General features: G+C 49.3%; 1 protein-coding gene across 2 annotated transcripts in view; it reads left to right on the plus strand.

The window, feature by feature from the left end:
- The window catches only part of Tspan14 (tetraspanin 14), a 56,436-nt gene extending 43,912 nt beyond the window's left edge, over nt 1-12,524 (plus strand). For both annotated transcript variants that reach the window (XM_047553115.1, XM_047553116.1), the window contains 6 exons: nt 1,327-1,473; nt 3,001-3,171; nt 5,378-5,503; nt 7,201-7,245; nt 9,113-9,232; nt 10,757-12,524. In XM_047553115.1, coding sequence (XP_047409071.1) covers nt 1,327-1,473; nt 3,001-3,171; nt 5,378-5,503; nt 7,201-7,245; nt 9,113-9,232; nt 10,757-10,828 — 681 coding nt within the window. In that variant the 3' untranslated portion in view covers nt 10,829-12,524. The remainder of the gene's footprint in view (nt 1-1,326; nt 1,474-3,000; nt 3,172-5,377; nt 5,504-7,200; nt 7,246-9,112; nt 9,233-10,756) is intronic.
- The last annotated feature ends 735 nt before the right edge of the window (nt 12,525-13,259 follow it).

Genomic DNA, 13,259 nt, shown 5'->3' on the forward strand with positions numbered 1-13,259 from the left:
TGCCTGCAGCTGTGCCCAGAGTAGGCCTGGGGCTGCCTGCCTGACCCTATATACTTTTGGAGCCAGTGAGCAGGTCCCTGAACACAGTTGTTTATTCTGTGAGCACTTGTCCTTACCCATAGAAAGAAGTCCTGAGGGCAGGAGCAGGGCTTGGTTATGTGCCCCCAGACACCCTGTGTGGTGGGAGCAAGTCTTCAGGCATGTTTGACCTCCTCGCCAAGCCTGTGGGAGAGGTGAGAAAGAGAGACTATGCTGTAACCGTGTGGAAGGACGAGGAACAGGTGGAGCTGTGGTGCTGTCATTGCTCATGGTAGTTTGGTGCTGGGTAGGAGGTGAGGGCAGAAATACCTGCAGGGCCACCCAGGGGGGCAGAGAGAGAAGCAAGGTGGAGGAGGGAAACATAGAGTCCTCTGTTCCTTCAGTGGAAACTGCCTTTGTTTCCAGAAGGAGACAGGAGCATTTAGGTTATGGGATTTCCTGCCATAGTCTTAGGAACTAAATGAGTCCCACCTTGGGTTTGGACACCTTCAGGGCGGCCTGTGGACCCTAAAGGGTAAGAACTACAGTGCAGTGTCTCTTTGCCCCAGTAACCTGGAAGCCAGTGCAACCCATGACTTGCAGTGCCACTGTGTGGCCACCTCTGGGACTGCAGCAGCTTGCCTGGTTGGCTGGCTGCGCAGCCCTCTGCACTGGGCTGAGCACCTGGTCTGACTGCCCTCTTCTTTCTCCTTTGAATCTCACAGAACTGCTCTGTCATTGTGATTGCACTAGCCACATATGACTGTGTATTTATGTTTAATTAAAATTAAACACAAATGAAAATTCTTTGGTGTCCCTAGCCACATTCCAAGTGCCCAGAAACACACGTTATTACCAGTTTGGACAGTGCAGGTACAAAACACCTCCAGTATCACAGGCAGTTCTGTAGGCAGCACTGTAGCATATCTTCCCTTGCTGGGCGCACTTTCCACAGAACGTTCACGTTGAGGCTGTTTTTGTACTGTCGACCACAGGGTTCTGCTTTACCCTGGGCCTGTCAGAGATACCCAGTAGGCCACAGAGGAGGCCTCGGGTCTGCCTCCCAGGAACTCACAGCCTCAGCGATGACCAGGAGGTTGTGATCCTCATGTGAGGGTCTCGGGACTGAGGTGGGCAAGAATTTGCTTGGCTAATGGGCCTCCAATTGGACAGACAAGGCCACCCTCTACCCTGGATTTTAATGCTACTGAGCCTTGAGAGGCATGTCTCTGGAACGGCCCAGCCCCCTAGAGTTCCCTTGAGTCCCCTTCAAGGCTGATGCTGCCCTGCTTTCTCTGCCTTTTTCAGGGTGTACTGTCTGACCTCACCAAAGTGACTCGGCTACATGGAATCGATCCCGTGGTGCTGGTCCTGATGGTGGGCGTGGTGATGTTCACACTGGGGTTCGCTGGCTGTGTGGGGGCCCTGCGGGAGAACATCTGCCTGCTCAAGTTTGTGAGTGGCCCCAGAGACGGGGTGGGATATGACAGAGGTAGGGATGATGGGGGTAGGGGTATGGGCTCAGCCGAGCAGGTCTGTATGTTACCTAGTGTGAGCCACTTTGCCCTGCTACCTCACTGAGTGGTAAGGTTTTAGGGGAAAAAATCCAGATGAGCTGGCTCCTTACCCCAGGAAAAGTGGGGCTCCTCTGGTTTTCAGCCCCTGTTGGGAGCAGTCAGCTACTTATAGGCAGCTCAGCTCCTCTCCCTTTCTTTGCCTTTTATCTCCTCTCAGAAGTTCTAGAGGAATTGTTTGTTTGCTACTCACCTTTGCCCTTCCTGGCTAAGATCAAAAGATGTTGTCAGTAACATTAAGAAATCATTTCCCTCCTCTGGGGTGTGTGAATCTGTTGGATGTACAATGCAGAATCTTTAATTTCCTGGTAGAACTGCGAGTTACTAAGAGTTTAGTTTTATATTTAGATACAAATTCATTTTTAAATGCATTCAGTTAAAACTAAATAGCACCTGGTAGGGAAAACACATTATGGTTTTTTTACAATATCTTATTTGTTGAGTTTATTAGGTCAAGCTTTCTCTTTCCTAGGCTTAATTTAAAAAGCAAAGCACATTTTTTTTTTTCTATTTTTTTCCTTTTAAAAATACTATGTTTAGCATCTTGCTTCCATGGGAACAGGGAGTACATTCAGAGGGTCTGTGTGAATGCATGTTTGTATGCCTACATGCTGGTACTTCTCCATCTTACTTTGAAAGGCTCCTCCAAATTTGCCAGTGGTGGAGAAGCTGCTTAGTGGCCTTTGTGCCTGTGAGAACACAGACTTTGCAGACTGAAAGTCTCTGATGACAAAGGTGGTGTGGACCTATGGCCGCAGGGTCCCCTATAGAATGCCACCACCTTTTGTGGCCTGTTGCAGCTGTACCTCAGAAGAGGTCTGTATGTGGCTGTCATATGCTCACATACAGAGTGGGTACTAATAACGTCAGCACCTCCAGGGTGGTACAGACTCTGCCAGGGAACTCAAATGTCCTGTGTGCGTTACATGACTGCAGACAAGCTATGTACCTGAGAGAGCCTGTTTCCTCATCCCTAGGGTTGGGGAGATAGATCAGATTTCTAGAAACTTGGATGATTGTGTATGTGTGGAGAGCGGTCAGGTAATGTCTGGGCCCAGACATCCTGTGGGTAGGACAGCCATTCACTTCCTGTTATGGTTTCCTTCATGTCGAGGGAGGAGGGCTGCTTCAAAGCAGTGACTAGTACTTTGACTTAGAACTTTCTCATCCTTTTTCACTCATTCACTGTTAGCAGTGGTGCAATGGGTGACATGGGTACTGATGAACATCCCCCTTTACAGGTGAGGTGAAGTCCCCCTGCTATTAATGTAGGATTCCCAGGCCCACCTGGGGTCTCTTGTGACAGCCCATGTTCTGCAGTAGGTAGTGGTTCTGGGCCAGATGGGTGCATGGGGCCAGGCCAGCCTGGTCATGTGGTAACTCCTGCCCTGCCATTGGCCCCCTGCAGTTCTGTGGTGCCATCGTGCTCATCTTCTTCCTGGAGCTGGCTGTGGCTGTGCTAGCCTTCCTGTTCCAGGACTGGGTAAGGGACCGGTTCCGGGAGTTCTTCGAGAGCAACATCAGATCCTACCGGGACGACATCGACCTGCAGAACCTTATCGACTCCCTTCAGAAAGCCGTAAGCACTGCCTCCTGGCAGGCTCTGTTGGAGAACCCGTGCTTTCCTGCCTTTAGTCAAGTCTGTGCGCCTGGGCAGTCAAGACTTGGGGGAACCCGAGCTTCCCTCCTTGCTGGGTTTCCACCTGCAGTGTGGCAGGCAGTAGGGAGGTTGTGGAGTGTGTGCTCTGCCTCTGGTCAGTTCATCTCTGCCTGCTCATGTGGCCAGTCTGCCAGGCTCTCTCTTCCTTTGTCTCCCCATCCCCCATTTGGATTGGGCAGGCAGTCCAGCTGCACCATGGCCACCTACTTCCAGGATCTCAACCCTTGCTACCCTCCCACTTCGTGGCCCAGATCTCCCCAGTCTTGCCCAATAGCCACGCTGGCAGCCAGTTGTCCCTGGGAGCTTGGGCCCCATGAGTGTCAGGGGCAGGGGAGGCAGAGCTACTCCCTGGGCTCGTGACTCACCACTCGAAGCTATTCCTGTCTCCTTCCTCTCTGGGACCTTTTCCCCTTCCTGTTTGAGAAGGGCAGAGTGGCCTGGAGGAAGCTTCCTCAGATGGAAGGGAATGTGACCTCTCTGGTGTGTGTCCCCAGGGGTTTGTCTAAGCAGTCCCAGGCTGGGTCCATCAGTCCATCTGTCCCTGTCCCCCTGCACCTGGAGGATTGGTCTCCAGTTGCCCCAGTCCCCCTGGGAGAAACACCCTCTCTGGCCTTGTTAGCTCCTGTTTGCTCTGTACTCTGTCCGAAAACCCAGCTTCCTCAGGAACTTTTTATATGGAACACTTTAGTTCTGAGAAGAAAATAAACTAGAAAGCCCTAAAAATAGCTATGACCCACTCTTATTGTTAACTAAAACTTGTTTACCCTTATTTCATGTATCATGGGATCCAGCAAAACCCTTTTGTATGACCAAAGAGTCTACCTGTATTGTTGTCATTGACCTGTATGGTCTGTGAAAGCCACCAAATCCCTGCCATTTCTTGTTGTTCTTTTGCTGTTCACTGCCACAGTCCTCTCTGTGTTCACATGATCTTGGGTTTTCTAGCCCCAGCATGCTGGATTCAGGTGCTTCCTGCCTGCATTGCCTAAAAGACATCATAGTTTTCTCCACTGCTTGCCTTCCCTTTTAAAAACAAAATTTTCCAGAGGGATTCAGTAAGTTATAGAACTTTCTGGGGGTGAAATATTAGATAATTATTAAATTATTAAAGTACCTGGCACAGTGGATGGGTGGGGATGGGGAAGACAGTATTTACCTTAAAAGCAGGAAAACAATCAGAAATCCCCACTGCCATTTGTTGTGAATTATGCCATAACCATGTCGGCTGGGAGGGCAAGCGTGGAAACGGGATCTGCTCTTCTGTGAGGACGCTGTTCATGCCACAGTAGTGCTTTCAGCGTGTTGGATTTTACAGTTGTTAAATTAATGGGAATTTTTCTTTGCAGCTGTACCAGACAGTGGGGAGGGAGGGCAGAGGCCCTGGATTGGGGCAGAGTTTCATATGTTGCCTTTCACTCTAATTGTAACTCTTGTTTTGGGGAGTAGACATTAAGCAGCTTTTTTTTTTTTTTTTTTTTTTAGTTTTTTAGTTTTTGTAAAGAAACAAAAAAGGTAACTAGGGCCAGAGTAGAACTTTCTCAGGGAGAAAGACCATTCTCTCCAGAGTAGGAAAGGACTTTACCAGAGAAGGTCTCTAAGGAGAGGAGACCCAGCTCAGGGAAGGCAGTGAAGGCCAGGAAAGCATCCAGCTAAGGTGGAACTGGAGCTGAGCCCACTGTGCCCTACGCTGAGGCCAGGTGGTGCCACTGAGTCAACCTGTGCTGGACAGACATGTCAGGGATGCTCTCGTCTTGGTGGTGGTGGTGGTGGTGGTGACGGCAGTGGTAGCACTGGGGAATTGAACCTGGGGGTGCTTTATCACTGGATTATGTGTCCATTCCTTTAATTTTTTTTTTTTTTTTTTTTAAATTTTTGAGACTAAATTGTTAAGACTGTCTTCAAACTTGTAATCCTCCTGCCTCAGCCTCCAACCTGGGATTACAGGCATGTGCCACTGTGCCTTGCTGCTGTTTCCTTTTTAGAGGTGTTGCCCAGCATCTCTGTACATGTGGGAGATAGTGGGGTAGGCCTCAGTTCTCTGTCTGGTGGAAGGGAGTGTACTTATCCCGCCACATCAAGACTGACTCTGGGAGCCTCTGATGGTTCTTGGCTTTTGTTATTGTAGAACCAGTGCTGTGGTGCCTATGGCCCTGAAGACTGGGACCTTAACGTCTATTTCAACTGTAGTGGTGCCAGCTACAGTCGTGAGAAATGTGGGGTGCCCTTCTCCTGCTGTGTGCCGGATCCTGCGGTGAGTTGGCCTGTGTCTGCACATGAAGTGTGTCCCTCCTACAGCCAGTAGTTCCTGAGAGTCTGCACATGCTCTGGGCCGTTACTCTGCTGCACACAGAGGAGCTGGGTGCACGCCCTCCACATCTGCCCCTAGGCCTTGCAGCTCTGCAGTTCCCTCTACATACATTCCAGATTGTTCTCTCATGGCCCACCCTGGCTCTGGTGTGCTGGGTAAAGCAGGAGAAAACAGTATTCACCCTCCCTTGAGAGACTTTCACTCAGGTTGCCTGGTCAAGATGCTGTGATGGTCATGGGGCTTTAACTGGCCCATTGTGCCCTTTCTCAGGAGAAAACACAAAGTACTTAGGAGCTTATGTAGAAGCTATGGGGGGCACATCACTGGCTGGGGAACAGCATCTCTGTGGTGGAGAATTATTTTCTGTGGATTCTTCACTGTTTGTTTATTCTCATTTCAAACCCAGGTCACTGGGTCCAGAAACTGGGCTCTCGGGATGACTTGTGAAGGAGCACTGAATTCTGTCTGAACTGAGCGTATGCAGAACTGACTGTCTGCAAACACTCAGTGCAGCAATGTAATGCCTGTTCTGGGTCATGGGGCTCTGAGCAGGCAGGCCATACTTCTATTACATGGTCAGGTTCCCCAGCCCAGGAGAGGCTCAGATTTGCTGAGGTTGCACAGCTGATATTTAAGGACTCCAAGGGTGACTGTGAAATATACTAATCTTGTAAGCATTGCATTAAGCAAGTGTAACTTTTACTTCCTAGCTTAAAGATTGGCAAACTGTGACCCAGGACCCAAATCTGGTTTTTTGTTTTATATGATCTGGGAGCCAAGGATGCTTTTGACTGTTATTAAATGGATGTTGTCATCTTTCCATCACTATAGCAAAATACCTGAGATAAATAACTTACAAAGACAGAAGGTTTATGGGGTTGTGCTCAACTCAATGGCAGAGCTAATGCTCAGTCTGTGGGTTCAATCTCTAGCAAACCCCACTACCTCATCTCCACCTTCCCCTGCAAAAAAAAATGAAAAAAGATTTATTTTGGCTCATGGTTTTAGAGATTCCAGTGCATGATCAAGCAGACCCATTACTTTCAGGCCTGTGGGGATGCTGAATGGCAATTGTGGGGAATGCATGGTGGAACAAACTGCTCACTTCTTGACCAAGAAGCAAAAGAGGAAAGGGACAGGTCCCACAATCCCCTTCAAGGGCACATAGCCACCTGACCCCACCTCCTAAAGTTTCCACCTCCCACTAGCTCCACCCTGAGGACCAAACCTTTAACATAGGGAACTTTGGGGGACATTGAACATCCAAACTACAGCATGGTTGAAAATAAATCAAAAGAAAGGTAACATTTTGTGATATGTGGAAACTGCACAAACTTCAAATTCCAGTGTCCATCCAGAAATACAGCCAGGCCTATTTGTTTACCTGTTGTCAGTGCCTGTTTTCTTGGTACAAAAGCGGAATTCTGTACTGTTCTGGAGACTGTATCTGAAATATTTACTGTCTCGTCCATAGCAGAAGCAGTTTGCCCATACCTGTCCTATCCTGGCTGGAGGATGTGGGCTGTGGTGGAATTTGTACAGGTGTTTGCTAGTGTTAGGTTATGACTTTTCTAGAACCTCCTACCACTAACTTATCAAGAGGAATACAAGTGACTGATTTTTTTCTGATTTTCTTACAGCAAAAAGTTGTGAACACACAGTGTGGATACGATGTCAGGATTCAGGTAAGAGCCCCATCATGCAGAACTTTAAGACCTCCATAGGGTGACAGTTCTTCAAGTTGTATTCCCTGTGGTTTAACTTGCTGCTTTAGCAAAAGTGCAAATTGGAGTGAGAAAAACAGGGGGAGATTCAGGTGAAAAGGTGTCATCTAAATAGAGACCAATCTGAGCAGGGTTCAGTGCACCACACACTCCCTCGTGAACTGGAGGCAGGATCCTTGGGCACAGTGACAGGTAGAGATTTCAAGGTCTGTGACTGCAGGCACAAAACAGAACCCTTGCTGCGTTAAAAAAGTGGGATGGAAGTTTTGGGAAACAAAGTGTGTATTTTTAAGAGACTCCTTGGAGCCCTACAAGGTGTCTATTATAAACGGGTTTGGGATGAAACCGCAGGAGTGTGTGGCTTGGTGCAGATTCCTCAGAGAGACAGTGGCAACAGACAGGAGACTGGCCTGGGTCAGGGGCAGGGCTCATGATAACAGGGTTTTCTCTAAGCCAAGGGAGTCAGTTCTTATATATGAAGAGGAGCAAGACCACCCCAAAGATATACGCATAACCCTCCACCTCAATTCCAGTCCTTGCTTTGGTGGCTTTTGGTGATAGAAATGACTGCTTTCCTGAAAGGAAGGGGTCTCAGGGAATCTGCAGGGGCTCCTCCTGTTAGTTATGGGCACTAGGGATGTGTCCTGTGACTTGGGAAACTTGGAATCCTTCTCTAGTGACCTCTATTTCTCAGGAATGGGCTGCATAGGCTGAATATTTATTTCTCCCCAAAATTCCTAGATTGAGACCCCATCCCCCGTGTGATGGATTTTGGAGATGGGGCAGGGCATTTGGGAGGGCATTAGGCTATGAGGGCAGAGTCCTGAGGAGTGGGATCAGTCCTTACAGAAGTGGTCCCAGAAGGCTTTTTCAACTCTTTTACTATGCGAGAAGACCACCATCCAATGAGCCAGAAAGGAGCCCTCATCACACACTGAATCTGTCTGTGTCCTTAGCTTGTGGGTGTCATCTTCTCCCTGAGTCTCCTCACAGGGTTTGCCCCTCTACTTGTCTCTATCCTAATCTCCTGTTGTAAGGACACCAGTGATACTGGATTAGGGCCCACTTTAGTGACCTCATTTAATTACATTACCTCTGTAAAGACTTTTCAAATACAGTCACACTCTGAGGTGATGGGGGTTAGGACCTCAATTATGAATGGGGTTGTGGCACAGTTCAGACCCTAAGGCCACCAAAATGATTTACTTTCCATTATTATTCCCATTGACAAGGTTGGTGGGGGAGGGGAACTGAGGCCGATTGCCATTTGTGAGGTGGATAAGGGTGGAGTGTGTGCTGGGACAAGGTCCTCCAGCGCTTACTGATGTTTCCCTGGGGTTGACATTGAAGGGCCCTGGTTGGTTAAGGACCACTGCCTGCTGGCTCTGTCTCCTGGAGCCAGGCTTACCTGTGGGAGACAGTTGAGGAGCCACTGTCCTCTCCTTCTGCCCATCCTTTGAGAAAGTGCTTCACCTCCTCTCCTAGTTTCTCCCTTTAAAGGCACATCTTCCTTCAGACCTTCAGACCCGCTCCTGTGTCTCCAGAGATGGGCTGTGGAGGTGTGTTAAGCAAGTCGATACTGAATCTCTGGCAGCCCAAACAGAAATGAGATTACAGACCAGGCCAAATAGCCTTTGGTTAAATAGGTAACATGATGGCAGCCTGCCTCAGGAGGAACAGAGACCAAATCCAGGGGATGTGTTTTTCCTGGAGAGTTCTGCCTATCCTTCCCATATGCTTTACCCTGCCCTGCATTGGAACTGAGCGTTTGGGGACCAGGGTGGGAATTCTGTGCACAGGCTCAGGCCTTTGGGGTGCTTCCCTACAGCTGAAGAGCAAGTGGGATGAGTTCATCTTCACCAAAGGCTGCATCCAGGCGCTGGAGGGCTGGCTCCCGAGGAACATTTACATCGTGGCTGGTGTCTTCATTGCCATCTCTTTGCTACAGGTACGTTCCAGGGGCCTGCAGGTAGGTGGGTGCCTTTTATTCATTTGAGAAAGTTGGGCAGTTTACAGAGAATGCTTGTCCAGCTTGTGTACAGTGTGGAGGAACCTGACAGAAGAAATTGGATCTTTAAGGCTGAGTGCGTATGTGTTGTGGTGTGGTGTGGGCTAGACCCAGACAGTGATTCCTGTCTCCCTGTGGCTTACTGTTTGAAGGGAGGCTCTCTGTGGTGACAGGCTAAAAGGGGACTGCACAGACTGGGAGCAGAGTGAGACCCTCTCCGAGGGACTTAGTAGGCTGTGTAAGGGTGTCTGGTTGGGACTACAGTACGTTCTGGGAGGCTGTCACCTGCTTTGTGGTCCTTCCCTGCTGATGGCAGAGCTGCTCTATGGAAGGTGATGAATGGTTAGCTAGGGCTTGAAGAAGGACTGAGTCTCAGGTCAGTGTGTCACCTAAGGATCTCCTTCCCTGTCCCTGGCACCTGGGCACCCAGACCTCTTCCTGTTCACATGAGACCCTCTTGGCCCCTGCCCTTTGTAGGTGCTTGTTCACCAGAGCTGGGTTTCCCAGGTGGTGAGAGGTCAGCGAGTTCTGAAGAGAGTGGACCTGCCAGTGTCCCTTAGAAGGAAAGTCAGTAATTCAGTGGTATCAGACGAATGAGCAGCTTTTCCAGTGCTGCCCAGGACTCTTGAGGAGATGCTGGCAGTCTCTGAATAGCTTCTGGGAGAGTGAGTGCCATGCGCGCATGACGTGTTCAGAGAACATCTGACTCCCAGGGTCCTGCCTTGAAGAGGGTGCTTGCCGTGGGCCCAACCATCTGCACATGCCTTCCTCCTTCCTCAGCACACCCTACTGAGTGACTGCAGAGGAAGACAGAGAGAAGCATCTAGACGAGAAAAGAAATATCCTGGCAAAGCAGGGAGGAGGTTTAGTTACCACAGCAAGAAGTTAAAGGGAAAATAAAAATGAAGCACACTTCTGAAGGTTACCAAGTTCACTTTGATCTATTCATGTAGGAAAACTTCAGTCTAGCCCTGTGATTGCCCTGTTCTCCAAGGTCAGGATGTGTTGATATCCGCACAGCTGTCAGTAGTAACCTTGGTTTTATGGTGGGATCCAGGTTTACAGGAAACATTTGAGATTTATTATTTTGAAACTCAACATGATGGAGTGACCCTGTTAATTTTGGTTTCAGTCTGAGTACACGTATCTTGCCTGTGGTACATGATGTGCTCACTCGTGTTAAGAGGCAAGACCAAGTATCTCTTTTAAGTCTGTGATTTTTGCCTGCTCTTGCCTCTTCTGGGCTTAAGAGACACAGCAGACTAGCCCCAGGAAGTACTTTCTACCTGTGGGTCATTTGTGCTTTGTCCCTTGCCCAAGTGTTGTTCTTAGTGTGTCCCTACCCTGGCAGGGTGAACGAGGGAGCAGCACAGAGCAGAATATCCACCAGCCTGCCCTCTGCTCCCTGCCCTCCTCCTTTGGTCCCTAATGCTTAATGCCACTGACTGCTGGCTTTGGTTTCAGATATTTGGCATCTTCCTGGCAAGGACCCTGATCTCAGACATTGAGGCAGTGAAGGCCGGCCATTACTTCTGAGAAGCAGAGGCAAGCACATGCAACTGAACCACACTGTGGAGGCCAGAGCCCTTCACTGTCATCAACCTTGTTTCCAGCGGGAGAGACACTGACACAGCCACCCAGAGCCAGCACCCTGTCTTCGGCATCAGTGTGATGTGAACTCTCTTTCTGCTTGCTGGTACTGAAGACCCAAGCCTCCTTCTCACCTGCCCAGACTTGAGCCTGCATCCCTGCTGGGTCTTACCTAGAGGCAGGAAGTGTCTCTCTGTGGGGTAGTGGCTCCGAGGGACAGACAGGGCTTCTGTGGCTGCAAGGAGTGCCCGTCTTGGCCCTCTTGGAGCCCAAGAGCATCTGCAGACACCTGCTCCTCACTGCAGGCTTTGGGTCATTGGCGCTAGGCAAATGGATGGCCACATCTTAGGGTGGGACATGGGTAAAGGAATAGCAGGTGAGCACAGAACTTCTCTCTCCATCAGGTCCAGCAGTATAGCGTCCTGCTCCTAGCTGGGGAGGGGAAGGGGCTCAAGTGGATCTCTGTGTGCCAGTGGGGTCTGTAGTGGTGTTCGGGTGGTGTGCAGGATCCTCAGCCATGTCCAAGTGAAGTAAGCCTGAGCCAGGGCATGACTGGTGCCACGAAATGCCTCGGATGCTGCCCGCCAAGCCCCGCTGCCATTCCCTGGGACAGGAACTGCCTCGTTTCAACAGCATTAAGCCCTCATTGCCAGGGAAGCGGGGGTGGCCCGGTTTCCCACTGAGAGCCGGCTCTCATTTTCTTAAAGCGTGTAAATAGTTTATTTATAGAGGTAAGAATGTTCTCACACCAGTCTCCATTTCCTCTTCCTTTCCTCCGGCATTCTCCTCTAAGCAGCCTTACACAGTGTCTGGAACTAAAGCCGTCCCTTTCAGTTCTCCTGAGTGTCTCCAGGGCCAGCCACACAGCCTGTCTCTTCATCTACACGTGTCCTGCATTCCCCTTCCTCCATACACTCACCCCCAAGCACACCCCACCTCCCAGCTTGGCCCACTGTCTCCTGGTTTTGGTGCTACTAAAACTGTCACCCAGAACTTGAATCCTGACCCTCCCTCCCCATGGCCTTCCCAGGGAGCCCCAGTCCACAGATGGCCAGCCAGAAACCTTTTGGGCAGAGCTCCTGGTCGAAGCTGAATGCTAAAGGCTGGCTGGACTGACATCTGTCCCTGGAGAGAGCTGCTGTCCTGCAGCCAGGCCCTGTGCTGAGCTGTGGTCCCCAGGCCACAGCTGCTTAGAATCTTGGGACGTTTTATTCTCATTTTCATGGTGATTCCCCACCAGGATGTGTGGTCACTGTATCCACCCTTCCTGTTGGGGCTCTTTTGGAGCTTGCTTTTGGCCATGAAGTTTGTCTTATGTCCTCAGTACCCCCTGGGGTAGTAGGGGCATTGTCCATCTTTGGCTGGGCTACTTCCTAATGCTTCTTCATAGCTTGTACCAGTTCTGTCCTTACTGTTCAGGGATCGAGAGCTACCTTCATTCACTTGCCGAAGTGTACATTCTAGTGTGGTGTATACTGGTTATGCTGGTGGGTGTTTGTTGATGATGATGATGATGATGTTTTTGTTTTTTTGTTTTTTTACCATTCTCTGTAGACTAGAAGAAGAATGCTTGTGTTTTTAGAAAGTGTGATGCTTCTCTTTGACTGCCAAACTCTTTTATGGAATATATCTTTATATTAATGCTGCTGTTTTGTGGTTTTTATTTGGGGTCACTACCAAAATGGTTTTTTTTTTTTTTTGTTTTTGTTTTGTTTTGTTTTGTTTTTGAATCTTCAACTTATATTTATAAATGCAGACAAAAATTAACTCCTCAATGGACAGCTTACTCCCCCAAATTATTACAATTTTCATTTAGCATTTGATGTTCTACCATAAGAAGTTCATCAGTTATTATATTTATTACAAAGTACATTTCACCCCTTTCTCCACAGGGCAGAGCAGGTATTTTCTTCGGCTGGCTCCCATAGCCAAAATGGTTTTAAGTAGCATGGTGTAAATTTGGCTGCAGGGGAACCAGCAGGATCAGGTGTAACTAGACATACAGAAGTGCAGATTGGCATGTTTAGTTATCCTCTGAATGAAGCTACAACTGGAACTAGTTGACTTGGGGCATAGCCACCCCTATGTGTAAGTGAGAGCAGGAAGAACTTTGACTCCTCAGGCCCACAGGAAACATTACATTATGTGATCCCTTTCCAAACCCTGGCAGTACTATGGACCCAAGCAAAAGCACTTGGGGACTGTGGGTTAGAGTCTGGGTATTGCTACTTCATGAGCCACGTGTCCTGGACTTGCTGGCCTATCTGTATTGGGGGACGGGAGAGTGTCAAGGGCTGTGTCTACCTCAGCGGGAGCCTTCTACCCAGCCTCCCTGCCAGTGTGTTGGTGGCCACAGACCCTGCCTGCCAGAGTGTTG

Source organism: Sciurus carolinensis, chromosome 5 (genome assembly GCF_902686445.1).
Source record: "Sciurus carolinensis chromosome 5, mSciCar1.2, whole genome shotgun sequence".
NCBI classification, from domain to species: Eukaryota; Metazoa; Chordata; class Mammalia; order Rodentia; family Sciuridae; genus Sciurus; species Sciurus carolinensis.